The following is a 22,058-nucleotide window of genomic DNA, read 5'->3' on the forward strand; positions in this document are numbered from 1 at the left end:
AATTCTTTCATTGCAGAGCTGGAACAGAGAACTCAAGTGACTACAAAGTGTACACAATGAACACAAATGGTCTGATGTATCTTAATTCTTTAATAAGGACCGAAGTGTCAAGCAACTATGTCAAACAGAGAATTCTTGAAGGTCAAAAGATATCTTTGTTTCTGTAAAATGACAGATCCATGGAAGTCATAAGCAGTCCTTTACAGAGTGTGCATTTAAACTGTAATTATTTTTAATTAATAATAAATAAGAAAAATCTGAATATGATAGATTTCATGCTGTTAAAATAATCTATAATGAATGTCTCATTGTTACGTGCAGATTTAACAGAACTCAGCAGTCAGCAATGAGAAACAGAACAGTAACAACATTCATTCTGCTGGGACTGACAGATGACCCTCAACTGCAGGTTGTGATTTTTATCTTTCTCTTTCTCACCTACATGCTGAGCGTAACTGGGAACCTGACCATCATCTCCCTCATCTTATTGGATTCCCACCTTAAAACAGCCATGTACTATTTCCTACAAAATTTCTCCTTCTTGGAGATCTCATTCACATCCGCTTGTATTCCCAGATACTTGTATAATATACCAACAGGTGACAAGGTCATTACCTACAATGCCTGTGCCAGCCAAGTATTTTTTACTGACCTCTTTGGTGTAACCAAATTTTTTCTCCTGGCAGCCATGTTCTATGACTGCTACGTGGCCATCTGCAAACCCCTGCATTATGTGACCATCATGAGCAGCACAGTCTGCAGAAGATTTGTCTTTTGTTGTTGGGTAGCTGGTCTATTTATTATCATCCCCCTACTTAGCCTAGGCCTAAATCTGGAATTCTGCGATTCTAACACTGTTGATCATTTTATCTGTGATGCGTCCCCCCTCCTAAAGATCTCTTGTTCAAATACTTGGTACATGGAACAGACTGTTGTAAGCTGTGCTGTGCTGACCCTCCTTATGACACTGATGTGTGTAGTTCTGTCCTACATTTATATCATCAAGACAATTTTAGGATTTCCTTCTGCCCAGCAAAAGAAAAAAGCCTTTTCTACCTGCTCCTCCCACATGATTGTGGTTTCAATCACCTACGGCAGCTGCATCTTCATCTACATCAAACCTTCAGCAAAGGAATCAGTAGCCATCAACAAGAGTGTGACAGTGCTCACTACTTCCATTGCTCCAGTGCTGAACCCTTTCATTTACACACTGAGGAATAAGCAAGTCAAACAAGCCTTCAATAACTCAATCAAAAGAACTGTAATATTTTCCAAGAAATGAGTGAATGTAAAGTCAAATAAACACATAATGAACCTACCAAGTTTCATTGTCAGGTTACACTCTCATTCATCCTGATCTAGTGACATCTTCGTCACAAACCTCTTTGAAGATTCTTCCATAAACAAGCATGTTAATAGCTTTTAAAAATTTAAATCCTGGCTTCTTCTCCAAATTACGAATATCAAGAAACAAAACACAACTAAAACAGAAGTACATCTCCAAATTAGAAATACCAAAAAATTTAAACATAAGTTAATGAATTTTTACATTTTCCAGAGGAAGAATAAGTAATGGTCCTACCTTTGTTTCTTCCAGTCCAAAGCTTTTGAATGATTTATCCATTGATTCACTTAACAAATATTGTGATGGATACTTTCTTTGGAGTAGTCACTGTTTTAGACACTAAAAATAAAGAAGAGAACAACCAGGAAAAACTTACTTCCATGTACCCTCAGGGGTAAATAGAAATAATTCTATGTTAAAGAAAGCAAAAATAGTTAACATGCACTATATAAATATTTTTATGAAGGGGAATTATAAACCTTATACTTATGGAAAAATATCTAAGATACTAAAAAGTTATAAGATTTGTGATATATATCGAATTCATAATAACCAAAATTTTTCTCAAAAAATACAAAGTTAAAGGGAAGATGGTAAAAATGAATAGTAACTATTTGAGGGAATTTATATATTTGGGTGTTGCAAAAAACCTGCCCAATATAGACACATATGCTGAAATGCCAACACAGAATGTCTCTAAAATAAGCAAACATATGTCAAAAAATTAAATGAGAGAAATCAAGGAAATAAAAGCAGTCAATATATGGGATCTTGGAAACTGAGAAAAGTTTTCAGAAGGAATATGGAAAGCTGTATATGAAAGCATTGCATCTTTTATGATATATACAGTTATACATTGGAAGAACACAAATTGTTTACCACATTTCCTCCAGAAAAAGAACCTCACACAGCTCATAATCTAAAACTATTTCCCCCATCCACTACATTTCAGTTTCTAGGAATTTGAACCTATGTTTCCCGTCTGAGTTCATGTCTAGTCTTTTCCATCTGCTGTTTCCCTGTCAAAATGGTTTCCTCATTCTTTATTGGACTGTCCTTTTTTCCTTCAGTTTTTATGTAAAAATCCCTCAGATTCCTCAAAAAATTAAACATAATACTACCCTATGATCCAGCAATCCCACTTTTCGGTATATATTCAAAAGAATTGAAAACAAGATCTCAAAGAGATGTCTGAACTCTCATGTTCATTGCAGCACTATTCACAATAACTAATATATAGACACAACCTAAATGTCTATCTACTGATGAATGGATAAATTAAATGTGGTTTATACATACAAAGAAACACTATTCAGCCTTAAAAGAGCAGGAAATTCTACAACATGCAACAATATGGGCTTTGAAGACATTATCCTAAGCGAAATAAGACAGACGTGTACTGAAAAGACAAGTACTTGAAAGACATGCACTTCATGATTTCAGTTACATGAAATATCTAAAATAGTCAAATTCATAAAATCAAATACTAGAATTGTGCTTACCAATGGGGATTTATCAATAAACAGGTATAAAGTTTTAGTTAAGTAAATGAATAAGCTCTAGAGATCTGCTTTACAAAATTGTACCTATAGTCAAAAATAATGTATTTTACTCTGAAAATTTGTTAAGAGGATAAATCTCATGTTAAGTGTTCTTACCACAGTAAAATCTTTTAAAAAACCATATTTTTCAGATAAGAAAATAAACAAGCCTTTATAAATACGATTTTAAGTGAATACCTAAATCTAAAGCTTGATGCTAGTTAACATTCCTGTACTTGATTGCCAACCCATCATTTAGCAAAACCTATGGTTACTAAAATAGTAATAGGGACCAGTCCTTTGAGGTTTCACATTTTTGTAACATCCTCAGGACATGTCTGTGCTTCACCTTGAAAATTTATGAAAAGATCATCAGAATATCTATTGTATATTTGGCGAAAAACAAAATAAGCTAAAAAAACAACACATTAATCATAATTACAACACTAATACTGTTATCATGAATGGTAAAGATCTATCAGCTGTGTGATACTGTGATCTGTAGTAAGAAATATCTATTTGGTCATCCTCCAGCTCCTGGCACAAAGCTCATAAAACTGTTGGAATTTCCTAAGTGATAAGAGCCATAAAGGTATCTTTTGTTATGTTAACGAGGTGATTTGGGAAGCCCCTAGGTAACCTAAAGATAAAGGATGATTGATGGGAATCAACCAAATGGATCTGAATTTTCAGTCCACCACTACTCTCAAGAGAGGAGAGAGGAGCTAGAGATTGAATTCAATCACCAAAGGCCAATGATTTAATCCATCATGGCAATGTAATAAAGTTTCCGTGAAAACACAAATGGATGAGGTTGAGGGCTTCCAAGCTGGTGAACACTTGGTGGGATAGCAGTTTCCTGGGAGAGGACATGGAAGCTCTGAGCCCCTTTCCATATATTTTGCCCTATGCATCGCTTCCATCAGGCTGTTCTGGAGTTAGATCCTTTTACAATAAAATGGTGATCTAGTAGATACAATGTTTCTCTGAGTTCTATGAGTCACTATAGCAAATTAATTGAAGCCAAGGAGGAGATCGATGGAGCCTCAGATCCATAGCCAGTGGGTCAGAAGCACAGATGACAACCTAGACTTCCCATTGACCTTTAAAGTGGGAAGTGGACAGTCTTGTAAGATTGAGACCTTATCCTGTGGGACCTGATGCTACCTCCAGGTAGATAGTGTCACAACTAACTTGAACTGTAGGACACCTAGCTGGTATCAGAAGATTGTTTCATGTGGGAAAAAACCACATATCAGAATTGGTGTCAGAATCTTAAGCTGGAAAGAAAACAGTCACTCCTACTGGGAATTCTTTCCTGCCCAATCCTACACACCTCCAAACACAAAGAATCAACATGCAGTAAAACCCTCTATTTCCTCTATAACATTTTCTCTTTTTCTTTTTCTTTTTCTTTAATTGAAGTATAGTTAACTTACAACATTAACATTGTGTTAGTTTCAGGTATATAGCATAGTGATTCAGTATTTTTGAAGATTATATTCCATTATAGATTATTACAAGACAGCTATTTAGTGTATCCTTTGCTGCTTATCTATTTTACATATAGCAGTTCATATCTGTTAATCCCATACCCCTAATTTGTTCCTCCTTCTTCCCGCTCCCCTCTGGTAACAAGTTTGTTTTCTATATCTGTGAGTCTGTTTCTGTTTTGCATAAACACTCATTTGTATTATTTTTTAGATTCTACATGTAAGTAACAACCTAAAGCATTTGTCTTTCTCTTTACTACTTATTTCACTAAGCATAATATTCTCTTATGTCCATCCATGCTGCTACAAATGGCAGTATTTCATTCTTTTTTATGGCTGAGTAATATGCCATTGTAAATATATATCACATCTTCTTAATCCAATGGTCCATTAGTAGGCACTTGGGTTGCTTCCACGTCTTGACTATTGTAAACAGTGCTATTATGAACATCAGCGTGCATGGGTCTTTTCAAATTAGAATTTTCTCCAGATATGTGCCCAGAAGCGGGATTGCTAGATCATATGGCAACTCTATTTTTAATTTTTTAGCAAACCTCCACACTGTTTCCTATAGTGGCTTCACCAATTTACAATCCTACCAAGAACATATGAAGGTTCCCTTTTCTCCATATACTCTCCAACATTTATTTGTAGACTTTTTGAAGATAGCTATTCTGACAGGTGTGAGATGATACCTCATTGTAGTTTTGATTTGCATTTCTCTAATAATTAGCAATGTTGAGCATCTTTTCATGTGTCTGTTGGCCATTTGCATTTCCTCTTTGGAAAAAATGTCTATTCAAGACTTCTGCCTATTTTTTTTTATTGTTTTGTCATCTTGTTTTGTCTTTGACATTGAGTTGTATGAGCTGTTTGTATATTTTGGATATTAACCCCTCATCAGTTGCATCATTTGCAAGTATTTCCTCCCATTCCAGGGGTTTCTTTTCATTTTGTCAATGGTTTCCTTTGCTGCACAAAAGTTTTTAAGTTTAATCAGATCAAACTTGTTTATTTTTGGTTTTATTTCTTTTGTCTTAGGAGACTGATTCAAGAAAATATTGCTACAATTTACGTCAAAGAGTGTTCTGCCTATGTTCTTTCCAGGAATTTTATGGTTTGGTGTCCTATATTGAAATCTTTAAACCATTTTGAGTTTATTTTTGTATATGATATGAGGGGATGTTCTAATCTCACTATTCTACATGTAACTGTCCAGGTTACTCAACACAACTTGTTGAAGAGATTGTCATTTTGCCATTGTATATTCTTGTCTTCTTTGTCATAGGTTAATTGACCATAAATATGTGGGTTTATTTTGGAGCTCTCTATTCTGTTCCACTGATTTATGTGTCTGTTTTTGTGCCAATATCATACTGTTTTGGTTTTTATAGATTTGTAAAATAGTTCAACATCAGGAAGTGTGATGCCTCCAGCTTTGTTCTTTCTCAATTGATCAACAATTTCAAGCCTTCTACAAATAATTATCGGACATGCTGTATTATTTGCTAGGAATGCCATAACAAAAAAACCCAGATTGGGTAGAATATACAATATAAATTTATATTCTCACAGTTCTAGAGGCTAGAAGTCCAAGATCAAGATGTCTGTAGATTCAATTCCTTCAAAGTCTCTGTTTCACTTACAGATGGCTGCCTTTTCACTGTGTCCTCACATGATCTTTCTTCTGTGCACATGCATATCTGGTGTCACATTCTGACTGTTCTAATATCCTCTTCTTATAAGGATACCACTTATATTGGATTAGAGCCCACCATAACAATCCCATTTTGACTTAATTATCTCTCTACAGGCCCTGTCTTCAAACGCAATCACATTATGAGGTATTGGGAATTTGGACATCAATATGTGAATTTTGATAGGAACATAATTCAGCTCACAACACATGTCAGCAAGCAGGACGATACAGGGTTCCACCAGTATGGATTCATAGGAGGGTCCTGAACTCACCTCCTCCCATAGATGCATTAAATGTAGAGCTACACACAGAGCAATTACCTCTGAAAGAAATCTATAAACCAGCCGAGAGACTCCTACACACTGGTTTTAATGAGAAAATATGAACATCAAAATGGGCAGGAAAGGCTGAGACACACTCCCACCATGAGACACACTCTCACCATAAGTCACACTATCAACACAGTGTCATATAATCTGGAGGGAACTCCAATTCCTAGCTTCAACCTGAGGAGTGAAGAATTTGGACTCTACATTTAGCACCCTGACTTTTAAGACACCTACCCTAGAAATGGCCCCTAAAACACTTAGCTTTGAAAGCCAATGGGGTTTGCATCCATGAGACCCACAAGACTATAAGAAACAAAGGAGCAGTTGTTAACAAGCACACTAACACTCACTGTGGCTATCCCACCAGCGCTCAGCACAGAGGAGAAGGCAAAAAGACCTATCTCCCAGACATTCCTGAATAAGATCCAACTGCACACTTTGAAAGCTGCTTGAGGGTCTTATTTTTAATATAGCATAAATCTAGGAGCTGGCTATGATCTTCACTGAAGATTGGGGAAACAGGATAACTCTATTTTACATCATAAAAATGTAGAGTTTTTTAATTTGTTCAAAGGTAAGCTGTTATGAGCTTAAAATAGACTGTTATAAATATAAGAAGGTTTTTGTAAGGCTCATGGTAACCACAAAGCAAAAACTTGTAGTAGGTACAAGAAAGATAAAGAGAAATAAATCAAAGCATATCACTACAGAAAAATCACCAAATGATAGAAGAAGAGGAGAGGGAAAAGTAAAAAAGGAATTTCAAAACAGCCAAAAAAAAAATTAACAAAATGGCAATAGTAAGTGCATACATATCAATGATTACTTTAAATGAAAATGGACCAAATTCTCCAATCAAAAGACAGAGTGGTTAGCTCATAGCAAAAAAAAAAAAAGTGGCAATGAACATATGTATGTTCATGTATAACTGAAAAATTGTGCTTTACACTTTACAAATTCGACACAACATTGTAAAATGACTATAACTCAATTAAAAAATGTAAAATAAATAAATACATAAATACATAAATAAATAAATAAATAAATAAATAAATAAATAAATAACAGAGTGGCTGAATGGATAAAAAAATATGTATAATTCAACTATACACTGCCTACAAAAGACTCACTTTAGCTTTAGGAACACAAAAAACTAAAAAAAGGGATTAAAAAAGACAATCTATGCAAATGAAAACCAAAATAAAGCAGGGATAGTTATATTTATATCAGTGGAAAAAAAAAAAAAAAACAGACCTTAAGCCAATGACTGTAACAAGAGACAAAGTCATTATATAATGATAAAAGGGTCAACTCATCATGAAGGTATATCACAAGTATTAATGTACTCAACATAGAAGAATATATACAGCATATACTAACAGATTAGAAAGAAGAAACAGACATAGTAAAATTAGAGTAGGGGACTTCAATACCCCACTTCCAACAATGGTCAGACAGAAAATCAATGTGAAAACACTGGACTTAAACTACTCGTTAGATAAAATAGATTTAACAGACATTAACAGAACATCCCACCCAGCACAGTAAAATACACATTCTTCTCAAGCATACATGGAATATTATCTAGATTAGATCATGTGATAGGCTACAAAACAAGTTTTAATCAACTTAAAAAGATTGAAATCGTATCAAGCATCTTTTCCAACCACCATAGCATGAAACTGGAAAGCAATCTCAAGAAGAAAACTCAAAAATTCACAAATGTGTGTATATTAAACAATATGCTACTGAACATCATATGGGTCAAAGAAGAAATCAAAAGAGAAGTCAAAAAATATCTTGAGAAAATTAAATTGGAAATGCAGCATACCAAACATATGGGATGTGCAAAAACAGTTGTAAGAGTGAAATTTATAACTATAAACATTAAGAAATAATGCCTACATTAAGTAAAATGAAAGAGCTCACGTAAATCTCCTAACTGTAAACACAAGGAACTAAAAATAAGTGAAGCCCAAAGTTAGCAGAATGAAAGAAATAACAAAAATCAGAGCATAAATAAATGAAATAAAGACAAAAACATAATAGAAAATATCAGTGAAATGAAGAGTTGGTTTTTTGAGAATAAAAACAAAACAGAAAAACTCCCAGTTAAACTAAACAAGAAAAAAGATGTCTCAAATAAAGAAAACTGTAAATGAAGGAGGAGACATTCCAAGTGATACCACACAAATACAAAGAATCCTAAAACTATCTTATAAAAAATTTAAGTGCCAACAAAACCTATAGAGATGAATAAATCCCAAAAAAAAAGAAATGGATAAACTCTTAGAAACACATAACCTACCAAACCTGAATCATGAGGGAATTTAAAAATCTGAGCAGGCCAATTATTAATAAGGAATTTGAATTTGTAATAAAAAAAATAAAAAACCTCCTAACAAAGAAAAGTTTATGAATAAATTATTTCACTAGTGAACTCAACCAAACATTTAAAGAAAAATTATTACCAATCCTTCTCAAATTCTTCCAAAAAAATAGAAGAGGAGGGACACCTCTAAACTCACTTTACAAAGCCAGCATTATCCTGAAATCTAAGCTAGACAAGAACACTACAGGTAAAGAAAATTACAGCCTAATATCCTTGATGAACATAGATGTAAAAATTCTCAACAAAATACTAGCAAACTGAATTCAATAGTATACAGAATGGATCATACACCATGATCATGTGAGATTTATTCCAGGGGTGCAAGGATGATTTTAACATCCACAAATCAATCAATGTGATACACCATCTTAATAAAATGAAAGATAAAATCTATATGATCAACTCAACAGATGCAGAAAAAGAATTTGACAACAAACTAAATTTAAGGTGAATTATAAAATATAGTCTCTTACAATTTTGAATACTTTAAAAATCACAGACTAACAGGTCAATTTAAACAGAAAACAAGTAAAATTAAAGTGATAACAGTTCTAAATAAAGTTGTGAGGAAAATGGTTACATATCTATATCTGTATTTGTTTCTATACCTTTATCTAAAACTATATTGTATTGGCTGGTGAGGAACTAAAATGATTAGAAGATTGTTAAAATGTAAAAAGTGAAAGCAATTAAAAAAAACATGGAATGCACCTAAATTAGGCACAGAAATGACTGCAATTCAAACTAAAACTATGTAAGCTGTACTTTCATCTATGTTAAACTATCAGCAAAGAAATCAGTGGCTATTAATAAGGGTGTGAAAATGCTCACTACCTATGCTGAAGCCCTTCATTTTGTTCTCTTAAATAGACTGCCAGTTATTTCTCCAGAAAAAAAAAAAAAAGGTTTATTTGGGATAAACAAAGAATTGCAGTTCGGGGTCTACAACCATGGTGAACCACATGCAAAACCCCACCCTACAAGGACAGGAGGACTCTTTAAAGAGGGAGAGCTTCAGTAAACAAAGTTCCCATGGCTTTTCCTTAGCTGAGTTGTGGCTGTCTCCTTGGCTGAGTTCTTGCCAGGCAAGAAGCCTTTCTTCTTCCTGTTGAGCTCTGCTATTGCCGTAGGGCATGAAAGCTCCCCTTTCTGGTATCTCGATTCTATTTTAATTGAGGTTTCTGTTTACTAATTTTTACATTCCATTCCACTCCTCCCCCTTTTCATCAAGATCTTTCTTTGAAAGCATTGCTGATCAAGAGTCAGGATTTTCAGTTTCAGTGGCTTTTTTTCCCTCAATGCCAGGAAGGACCTCTCCTGGGTGGAGTATCTCACATCAGAGGAAAGTTCACAGATGAGAAATCTATTGAAGTCACATTCAAGTAACAAGGAGGGGTAGGAAAGAGAATTCTCAGGTACTTTTTATCTAAAGTCTATATGTTGTCAAGATCATAGACAATGGAGATCATCTGAACCAAGATCATCTGAACCATCACGTCATCATCAAAATTAGGCAGACAGACTTTTAACAGGTCTGGTCTGGATATCTCAGGAAAGCTGTCTCATTAGTTGTCTGCTTCAACTCCGGAAAATCTTTACTTCCAAGTCACCAGATGATGTGCAGCTTCAGTCAGGGTCCAGTGATTACTTTGCATGTGTCACATAAATCCAAGAGTCTCTTATTTCTTGGAGTTTGGCAACACAAGGGTTGGTTAGCAGTACCTGATAAGAGACTACAGAGTGGATGAAGAGAGTCTTCTGGAAGCGTCTTTTCCAATAGACTAAACCTCCAGGTTACAAGGGGTGATGCTTGAGTTCTTCATCTTCCAAGAGTGCACTGTGAAATGACTGCTCTACCAACACATAGCTACTTTTATAGAAGCAATTAGACCTTTGCAATATTGGAGAATCTCTCCTTTTATCAGTTGTGAGGTAGAAGCCAGGTGCATTGGGTGTCTTGAGACTATCTCAAAGGGTGAATTTTTGACTTCCAAAGGGATGGATCTGAGACTTAGAAGGACCAGTGGCAATGCTTTTGGCTAAGGTATTTCGAAGGCCTCTACAAATTTTGCCAATTGAATCTTAATGCCATTAGTAAGTTCTGACTAAATCAGAGGATTGAGAGTGGTAAGCTCAGTGAAAATGTTGTGAAACCAGCCAAACAGCACAAGCTTGTTGAAGTCCCAGACCAGTAAAATGGATTCCTCAGTGACTATGAAGTTTGAGAGGAGTTCCCCAAGTAGGGATAATCTTTTCCAAAAGGACTTGAGCCACAGAAGAGGCAACAGCCTATCTGCAAGGGAAGGCTTCAGTCCACTGTGAAAACATAACATACTTTGATTAAAATATTTTTATATTCATGAGACAGGAAGTTGTGTAAAATCTACTTGCCAAATCTTAAACTGTCCTTTAGGCAGTTTAAAATTTCCAGGCCCAGTACAAACAGGCTTCCCTTGGCTTAAACAAGTAGAACAAGTGAAGTAGGCACTTTTTGCAACCTTGATATGTTTCCCCAAAAATACTGATTCATGAGTGCTATCATTTTGTTGGCAGACTGATGGTTTAATGCACGTACAGTGGTTAGGAGTGGAAATTTTTGAGTCTCCAGTAGGACTGAGTTTGAACCAGGTAGGATTTTGTCTTAACCAGAACTTTCTCTTTTTATCAAGCCAACAATTGTTAAATTTTCAGTCTTGTTTTTCCCTTTCTGAGGTCAGTTGTTGGGCTTCTCTAGCCAGTTTTTCTAAGTTATCATTTGGAAAAATATCTCTTTGGCCCATGACAGAGGTTTGGCCACTATGGGTCATTTAAGAGCACCATTTCTTATGGAAATACCATAAGAAATACCATAAAGAAGTAAAGATTTTCCGGAGTTGAAGCAGACAACTAATGAAACAGCTTTCCTGAGATATTCAGACCAGACCTGTTAAAAGGAAATACCAACAATGGAAATACCATTAGCTTCCAGCATATCAAGTTTAAAATGCCCCAAAATCTTAGTAATAGCTAGAGTGGCAGGTACAAGTATTAAAATCAAAAATCCTTGAACATAGGGAATGTTAAATTTTATTTCCACTGAAAGTGAGGAAACCACATTGCTTCCACAACATTCCAAAACCATCAGCTACTCCAAAAGCATATCTACGACCAGTATAAATATTAGAAGTTTTGCCCTTGGTTGAAAGTTTTGCCCTTGCATGCCCTTGTAAAAGCATATAATTCAGCCGGTTGGGCTTAAGTAGCCATGGTTAAAGATGCTGCCTCAACAACATCAAAAGGAGTTGGAATAGCACACCCCGCACAACATCTGCCATTGTCACCTTCTAAATAAGAACCATCAGTGAACAATTAGAAGTCAGCGTTACCCAAAGGATTTTCCTGTAGATCATCCTAATGAGTCAGGAGGTGATCTGTCAGCATTAAGCGGTCATAAGTGGCTTTGTCAGTGATGGAAGAAAAGGAGTATCAGGGTTTAGGTATCGCAACTTGAGTTATGTGAGAAAAGTTAACAAAAGTACTTCACAGGAAGTGAGGTGGCCGACCAAGAAATGTTGAGTGTGATATGAGAATTGAGGAAAGCTTCTACTGCACGACACACAAAAATGGTTAAATGGGATCCCACAACAATTTTCTCCATGGTCTTAACCGTAAGTGCAGTGGCGGTAATGGCTCTAAGGTGAGGGAAATATCCTTGTGCCACAGGGTGAATCTGCTGGCTATAATATCTTATAGGTTGATAGTGGGCCCTTTGTTTTTGGATAAGAACCCAAAGGTCATTCCCTTCCTTTCAATAAACAAAAAGGAAATAGGGAATCTGATGATTAGAATGCCCAAGGGCAAGTCAGTTCACCAAACTCCCCTTTAAATCCTTAAAAGCTATGCCTTCTAGAGCTTCCCATAAAGTTGAGTCAGGGTTGCTGTTCTTTAGGAAAACATACAGAGGTTTGGCAATAAGAGAGAAATTTGGAATCCAATTTTGGCAATAATCAACTAGTCCAAGAAACTTCATAGTTGGCACTTAGTTTTGCATTTTGGAAATTTAGGATACCATGAAGCCTATCTGGACCTAGATGTAACCTTTGTTCTGACATCAGATACCCTAAATATGGAACCTGGGTTTGGGCAAACTGCAATTTTTCCTTGGTGACTTTATGTCCATTTAAGGCTAAAAGCTTTAGCAAAAGGATGCTGTCTCCCTGTGAGAAGACTTGAGAAGAAAAGCAAAGAAGCAAATCATCCACATACTGCAATGAAGTAGAATATGTAGGGAACTGTATGTCATCCAGATAGTCTTCAGGACTTGTGAAAAATCATAAGGATTCTCAGTAAAACCCTGAGGCATAACTATCCAGATATTTTTCTTCCCAGGTGAAGACAAAGAGGTATTGGCTAGCTTCAGCAACTGGAATACTAAAGAATGCACTACATAAATCAATTACAGTAAAGAATTTGCTTCTGGTGGGAATGGATGTTAGTAGAGTATGAAGGTTAGTAATAACTGGGTGTCCAGAGACAACAGCACTGTATATTGCTCAAAGGTCTGGGACAAACCTCTACCCTTGAATCTTAGTTTTTCTCACTGGTAAAATAGGCGAACAAAACTAGTACAAAGGGAAATGAAATCTTGAGCCTTGAAATCTTCTATTATGGGCTTTATGCCATGAAGAGCATCTTTACTTATAGGACATTAATTAATTCTGGTGAGAGGTTTTGAAGGATAAATTTGTCTTGATGAGATATGCACTGTGAATTTTGCCACGATTTTACCCTTAAGGAGGGTGATTGTTGATTCAATAGGGACAAAGAGTGTTTCCAGAATCAGCTCTTGTACCACCAAAGACAGAGCAAATAAAAGATGTCAAAGGGTAATTTAATTCACCTAGTGGGGTTACTTTGATGTCTACTATCAAATTCTGGAATTAGTTCCCCTTTTGAGAGGAAGAGATTCCAGCATGATACTTCTCTAAGAAGCCTCAATCTAATAAATGGTTAGGGGCTTAGGTACTAAAGAGAAAAGGATGTGTATCTATCAACGGGCCTAAACGAAAAGGAATCGGTTCACAGACAGCACCATTTTGAGGGTCATTTAAAAGCCCCACTATTTGAACCACTTTTCTACTCCAAGGCAGGGGTTATTTTATTTTTTACTTTTATTTTATTCAGGTTGAGCATGGAGTGTGACTCCAGTGTCAGTTAGGGCTGGAAGAGATACATTCTCAATCTGGAGGAATGTTTATCCAAACTGATTAAGAAGGAGGATTGAGAAGAGCCCCTGTTGTTCCTTGGAGTCCCATCACTGAGAATTGGGAGGATGTTGGAAAAGCTGCTTAAAAGGCTAAAGGAACCTAAAGCACTTGAGTTTGTAACAATCTCTTCTCCAATGTCACGGCTTTTTGCAATAATTACAGAAACTAGGAGGATTTTTAATTTCCTTTTAGTGCCTTCATTCACAGGTGTTGAAAATTAAGAATTTTGATGGTCTCCCACTGAGATGACTCATCTAGAGTATGAGAGAGCTGGTTTGCCAGATTAACTAAATCTGGTATAGTTTTCCATTCCTTTTTTTTCTTTTTGGGGAGGAGGGTGTAGGGGTTCTTTATTATTCTCAAGGCCTAGGCTTTTTCTCTCAACATACCCGGCTGGGCAGAAATAAAGCACTTCCAATTAAAAACAACGACTCAGCCCTGATTTTCAGTACAATTTGCTTTTCATTAAAAGTTCAAGTTTCTCAAGGTCTAGATGCACAGTGTGATCATATTATAGTACTCAAGAAGAACATCTTCCTTGTTGTTCACCCTGCTAGGGAAACAGGTCTTGACTCAGCCTAAGTGGTGTTCTCGTGGGTGATTAATGACAGCCCTAGATCTCCCTGCAGTGACATCCCTCTGCACCCTCTGCACCCTCCACCCGCAATGTACTAAAATCAGCCTTGTCTGAACTGAAGGAGGGGCTGACGCCTCCACTCGAACTACCCAGTTCCAGAGTTAACAACTGCGACCAGTGGATGCTGGGAGACAGCCAAGGAGAGTACGGTGAACCGTGTAACCCTCCTCTTGCCTAGATTTCCGTTCAGCACCCTCTCTAATCACTTCCACAGGGGCTCTCCAGGCTACGGAACCGCTCAATTCTAGTTAACAGGCCCAAAGAAAAGGATCTTCCTCTTCCCCACAAAACCCTGCAAGAAATGGCCCTACCCACCCCACCTCCCAATTACCCCAACACCACTTTCCCACTCCCCACCCCCGCTCCTTGACATCAGGCCATTTCTAGTGTGTCTCTGAGGCTGGAAGAGCTCATTTAAGGAAATAGTGGTCCCCAAGGGCTCTGCTAACACAGGAGAGCAGTCGGGTAACACACACACCCCCACCCCCACCCCCACCCGAATCGGGCAGCAGCACCGGGCGCCCCGGGGAGCCCTACCTGACAGCCATGGGAAGAGCCCCACCTGTGGTGAGGCGAAAGGAGACGTCGAAGGGAGGAGGCTCCGTTTAGAGATGCTTCTGCGGCGAGGCGGTGGCGGCGGCCGAGGAGGCGGCGTTGGTGGCCATGACCGACGCCGCCGACGGGGAGGCCGCGCTGAGGTGAGCGACAGTGGCGCCCATCGCCTCCGCCTGGGGAACGCCGGGCTCAGCGGCGGGTGGAATTCCAGAGTCCTTTTCAGAGTGGCTTCGTGCGGCATCGCCAGGACGCGAAGGGGTGAGGGATGGAAGACGGAGGGCAAGCGAGCGAGAGCGGGGCCGCCAAGAGCGCCTCACCGACGGGCTCCAGAGCGGAGACGCAGGTGGCGCAGCGCCGGCGGGAAGAGAGCCGCGGCGCAGGCTCCCTCCGCCTCAGGAGCAGCGGTCCCGGCGGCGGCGGCGGCGGCGGCGGCGGCGTCAAGGGGGCTCTTCTGCCTCCTCAGGCGCTGCGCCCCTCATAGGCTCCGGCCTCCCTCGTGCTGGTTGGAGCTTTGCCCCGGCCTGCGGCGCGCCTGCGCTGAGACCAGCTCCTTGGAAAGTGGTATCAGCGCCCTGAGGTGTGAGGCTGGCAGGCGGCTTCTAATACACCTGACAGGGGCCCAGCTAGAGGGAGGGCAGCGGGGGGTTGTGGCGAGACGGGGCGGGGGCGGGGGCTCCCGCAACAGTCCAGCCGCTTCCCCCTCCGCTGTCCCAGCCTTTCTCGGTTCAGCCCATTAATAAATAGAATTAAAAGCTACTTGGGAAAAAAAAAAAGCTACCTGGGTTGGAATCAGTCTAAAGGAAGACCGGAATTTCCTTTAAAAATAATCTGAAGCCCACTGTAGGAATCATGTGCAGATCCATCAGATTTTTGTGTGCAAGGCTGAATTGTGTTCCAACCAATACGCTTTGGCAAAGCCCTAGGAATTGCTCAGTGAAGTTGCCCAGCAATTGCTCACACCTGATCATATAATAATGTAGAGGGCTGGCCTCCCAAATGTAATTCTAGAGACCTTTGCCCAATCAGTAGTTTCCATCCAGTGCTGGGCCTGGCCTTCACCAACAGGCATATGAACTAGTTGATATAAGTCAGAGAAACCAGATTGATGTTCGAATGACTATATTAAATTCTTCAGCAAAACGGTGAGGATCTTTGGTTACTTTGGGAAAAATCTTTGAAAATGGCTTGTAATTCAGCTTTAGTCCTGGAAATATAAGACAGCAAGGGTTTAGCCTCTGAATCCTCAGAAGGCTTAATTCTAAAGGCCTTTGGATCCCTGTACGGGTCACCAAAATATTGACCTAAAACAGAGTGCCAGCTATTTCCCAAGCAAAAAAGGGTTTATTCGAGATCAAAAAAGAATTGCAATTTGTAGTATGCAACCATGGCGGGCCACATACAAGTCCTCACCCAACGAGGACAGGAGGAATCGTTTAAAGAGTGGGAAAGGAGGTTAGGAGGGCATAAAATGCTCACAGTAGGTTTAAACTACAAAATGCAATACATCTTTTAAATATGACATAATGAACAAGTGAAATTAATCTGTGGAATAAAAACTAAAAGAGCTGTTGAATGAAAATGTAAGTGTTACGACCACTAGCATAACCCTAATTTTTCTTTAAAATGAGTTAAACTGTTAAATATATATAAATTAATATAAATAATGTGAATCTGAATATTTGAGTCACGCTGCTGCTTAGAGCAACACTCATTAGTACTGGGTGGTCAGTAAGAGCAGTGGAGTGAAATGAGTTCAGGGACCTTGGGAAGCTCTTTCTAATGCAGGCCCACTCCTCCCAAGCCCTACTTGATCATTTGAAATAGATACATATGTATATTATTTCATCTATTATATTGAAGTAAGTACCTCCAAAAACAAGTATTTTTTCAACACTAAGGTACAACTTATAGTAAAGAAAGAACGTAATTCAATGTATATAGCTTGATGAATTTTTATAACTATAGATACTCATGTAACAGACCCAGATGTAGCATATTTTCAGAATCCCAGAAATCTCTTTCATGCCTCTCTAAATCAATATACTCCTATATGCATCTGCTATGCTGACTTACAATGCCGGATTAGTTTTGTATATTCATGATTGTCCTATGAATAGAAATGCACAAAATGTACTCTTTTGAGACTGGTTTCATTTGCTCAACATTATGTCTGTGACAGTTGTCCAAGTTGCTATGTTAGCAGTAGTTTATTCTTTTAATTTACAAGTTACAGTCAGTCATATAAATAAAGCACAACTGATTTAATCATTTTATCTTGATGGATATTTGGGCTGGTTCCCATATATGACTCATAAAGCTACTAAGGATATTCTTGTACATGTTTTTTCGGCAGACATGCACTCATATCTTTAGAATATAGAACCAGAAATGGCATTGATAGGTTATATGGTAGCCATATGTTCAGCTTAGTTGATGCTGTCAAATAATTTTTGTAAATAGTGTGCCAGTTTATTCTATCAGCAATGGATAAAGGTTATAACTGCTCCATATTCTTGCCAAAATGTCACTGTCAAAGCTCTTGATTTTAGCTATATTTTAACTAATGATGTTGAACACATTTTTGTGTGCTTTTTGGATATTGGACATCCTATTTTGTGAAATGCCTAGCCAAATAATTTGTATTTTTTAACTAGATTTCTTTATTTTTTAAATTAATTTTTGGAGTTTTGTGAATCTTCTATATATCAATTCTTTATCAGGGGCATGTATTGAAGCTTTTTTGACCTAGGTGTCTTGTGTTTTCCTATTTTTTTTTTTATGCTGACTTTAAAAAGCAAAAGTTCTTAATTTTAGTGAAGTCTAGTGAAGTCCAATTCATCATTTCATTTCTTTTGTTGATAGAGCTCTTTGTTTTTTGTTTCAGAAATCTTTGCATAAAACCCATTATTATGAAGGTAAGTAACAATGTTCTAGTCTGTGAGTGTATGCTCAGGCCACCCAAAATGTCTGCTCTCTTGCTCTCTGTACATCCCCTACTTGACCAGTGTCTGCTTCATCTACACCGTACTCAAATCACTGACCTTCCTACGTACTTGCCCCCTCCCCAGCTAGTGATTGTTCTAATCTTTAAATCAGAACATCTCCACCATAATAGCTTATCAAAGAGGTGAGGGGCACGCCCCTCTGCTAGTTTCCCTGGTAACCGTGAGCCAAACTGACATCAGTTCCCCACATATCTAGTAACTTCCCCCTTCCCCTCAACCTTGGAAGCAAAGAATACCACCAGGTCCTGCCCACCATCTGCTGCACATATTGGGATGTCACTCCAGGTACCTTGCCTCAAAAATGTAAGCTATCCCCTTATCCATCCCTTATACCATTGAAGTCTCCATCGCTGACTCCAGGCTCTTTCTTCAACCTAGGTAAGTACAGCCCTTGTATGCCTGCAGGGTGCAGCCAAATTTCACTCACATATCTTACAAATTAAGGTTAATTACCCATCTGAAATTAACTTTTATCTGTGGTTTGAGATAAGGAAGAACATTCAATTTTTTTCATGTGAACATCCACGTAACTCAGCATTATTTATTGGAAAGATCTGACCATTCACCTTTTCTCCTTGCATTCAGTGGCAACCCTATCACAATCAACTGTTTCATAAGTGAATCTTTTTCAGATTTCATCATTTAATTCCATTGATATGCTTATCTTTGAATCATTACTATACTATTTTCCTTATAGTAGCTTTGAAATAAGCTTTTATATTAAATACTGTAATTCAGACAACTTTCTTCTGCTTCCTTGAGGTTGCCTTGGCTCTTTTTGGCCCTTTGTTTTTCATAAAACCTTAAAAATTTTGGCAATTTCAGAAAGCATGTAAAAAAAAATTCTCTTCAGTGATTTTAAGATTGCTTTGGACATATAGGCCAATTTGGGTAAAATTAATGTCTTTACAACATTGAGAGTTCCAATCCATTAAAACATATACCCCAACCCACACAAACCTTTTCTAATAGACTTTCTGTATTGGTGTCTCTTTAACTTTCAAACATATTTCAAAGTTTTAAGTATAAAGTGGCCTTGCACAATATTGATAGACGTTTTACTGGATATTTTGGTAGATTCATTCCCAGGTGTTTGATAACATGTTTTTTATATGTATTCTTAACTTCTATTTTCTAATTGTGGCTAGTGTGTAGAGATATAATTGTTTTTGTATGTTGACTTTTGTCTAGCAACCTTTCCAAATTTAGTAATTGCTAATTATTAAGTTTAATAAGTCTAATGATTCACTTGCAGTGTCTTTTAAATGTGTAAACACATAAGCAAATAATATGCAAATAATGGAAGGCTATTATTTATCATTTCTTTATTGCCCTTTCTGGGCTATCTAGTACAGTGATAAATGTAAGCATCTTGATGTAAAAATTACACAAGATAGCATCCACAATTACATTTATTGTGAAAAGAAAATGAACCTTCATTTGAATTAAAAGAAAACTATCTTTACATGAACCCATGTATGACCACATCTTAAAAAGTGCTGAAAGAGGGAGATGAAAATAGTATTTTTGTTTTTTAAATATTTGTATTCATATATTTATTTAGAATATTACAAAATATTATCACTTGCTTTGAGTTTTCTAATATTTTTCTATTATGTTATCTTATTTAATGATTGATAAAAAGTAGCAGGTGGGACAGGGTTGTGATCTTTTAGCTTCTGTAGATGGTAAGGAAGAAATGCAGGAAAAGGAGACTACTTCTTGACCATTTGGTTTTTTAATATTTTCTCTTGACCAGTGCCTGTTGCTATTTTGTTGCATCTTTGTGTCCCTTAGGACGCTGCCCCCACTGCTGCATCTTTCAGGATTTTTGCCCAAGTTCATTACAAAGGAGCCTCATTAGTGACATTTGTATCTGGGTCACCAAGGACTCAGATGCTTATTATTTAGTTTGAGGTTCAGCAAATAAAAATCTTAATAGTGTAAAAAGCCTCTTACCCTATCCAGAGAAGTCATAATATCAAAGATTTCAAAGCAAGAAGGGGAAATAGTTGAACAGTATTTTAATTTCAATCAAGAGAGAGCTATAAAATATTTCCTAGGTATAGAGGGGGCCAAAGTTCTTGGTTTGAAAATCTTCTCAGGTGTTGGAGATGAAAAACTCAAGCGTTCTTGGCCCTCCCAGAGCACCAGTCAGGGTAAGTGGAGCCTTAAGCTGAGAGGGAAGTAAATCCCACACAAACCTTTTCTAATAGAACTTCTTTATCAAATTAGCCTTTAGGACTCTTGCTGTTAAAGAATCAGCTGAAGCTATTATTAACTCTCAGAAAAGTAAGCAGAGTGACCACTTCATTTACTTTCATTTCTAGTAAATCTATTTGACAATTTTCTCTGAGCAGATTTGACATGATTCACAAAAATCAGATGTAATTAGTATTTGAACTATTATGTAAAGAATCATGAATCTTTCTACGTTGTATTTTTTGAATGCTGATTTTCATAGCTTACAAAAAGATAATATGAATTTATATGCAGTGAGAAGTTATCTCTGCCACACCCTCACTTTCCTTTTTAAAAAAAAATTTGTATCTACATTAAAATCACCCAATATGACAATTTATATAATAATACTGACAAAATTAGTTATCCTTGCACTTTTTAAAACATGCAAGTCTTTTAAAGATATAAAATATTTTCTTAAACTCTGCCTCTTAAAAACTATCATAATTAATGAATGCAGTAATTAAAGAAAGTTTGGGAATAAGGGCTACTACCTAGAGGGTGAAGGAAAGAACATGTTATCATGTAAAGCTCTAGGAGTCACTCGGTTGATGAGAAATGAATTAAGGAAGTTAGGAAAAAAATGAAAAGAATATCCTTCCCTTTAATTAAAATTATTGTAGTTATTTTGGTGTGTCCCTACAGTTCCTAGGAATGTCAGAGTTCTTCAAAAAAAACTGTTGTCATCTCTCCTTTCCAACAATAGTTACAATAAACCTTTGGGTTTACCTGTAGTAACTAGTCATACAGTAAGAGATGACCCGGCCCTAATCTCTGGAGAAAATGAGTTTTTAAGGGAACAAATGATAGTCAAACATACAACATTTTGCTAGGAAATTGAAAACCTGCTTTGTATTTATTTATATGAGACACTCAAATCCTGGAGATACTAGTTCAAAACTAAAAAATATTTGAGTATGTTAGTAAAACATTAGTGTGATGGCTGAGGAAGAACTATAGAACAACTATTAAGCTAAATCAAGAATTAGAAAGTTCTGAAACTCTGATTTTAAAAATATGAAAATATGCATTGAAGAAATATAAATGGAAATTTTAGGGGGAAAATATTTATCTGCAGAAGACAAGAATGAAAGCCTTAAGTGTAGACTGAACAAATGAATATTCCATGGTGTAAATTCTGTGAGTTAAGACCCAATGACACCAAACCTATATCAAATAAAAATGTCAATAATCTTAGAAAAAAAATATGATACTTTGTAGTAATTTCAGTGTGGATACAATTATACAGTCACACAGTGAGTTGAAGGAAAAAGTGATACAGCATTTACAGAAAATACCTTGCTACAGGTATGCAAAAGTTTCAGGAATTATGAAATCATGAAATAATATTTATAAAATGATGCCTTTTGCAGATATTTTATCAATTGTAGAAAACAAAGATACATAAAAAGTGTGTTGAAAATTGATTTAAAACTCCAGTGCATTCATAAAGCTATTTCAATACAGGTGAAATTTTGAAATTTAAAAACTGCAGTTATACAAATATAATGGATTGAAATTAAATAGAAGGAAAATAAGTGCACTTATGTTATAGAGATGTAAAAATATATTTTA

At 36.9% G+C, this 22,058-nt stretch overlaps 1 protein-coding gene across 1 annotated transcript; it reads left to right on the top strand.

Moving 5' to 3' along the window:
• Positions 1 to 346: 346 nt before the first annotated feature.
• On the top strand, positions 347 to 1,282 carry LOC105100973 (olfactory receptor 6C2-like). The gene has a single exon (XM_010994060.3). It carries the CDS (start codon positions 347 to 349, stop codon positions 1,280 to 1,282), a length of 936 nt encoding a protein of 311 aa, XP_010992362.2.
• The last annotated feature ends 20,776 nt before the right edge of the window (positions 1,283 to 22,058 follow it).

The sequence above is a fragment of the Camelus dromedarius genome, chromosome 11 (assembly GCF_036321535.1).
Source record: "Camelus dromedarius isolate mCamDro1 chromosome 11, mCamDro1.pat, whole genome shotgun sequence".
NCBI classification, from domain to species: domain Eukaryota; kingdom Metazoa; phylum Chordata; class Mammalia; order Artiodactyla; family Camelidae; genus Camelus; species Camelus dromedarius.

Bases quoted from the DNA above. Each gene is read 5' to 3' on its own strand.
- LOC105100973 (XM_010994060.3), top strand. From the start codon at position 347: ATGAGAAACAGAACAGTAACAACATTCATTCTGCTGGGACTGACAGAT.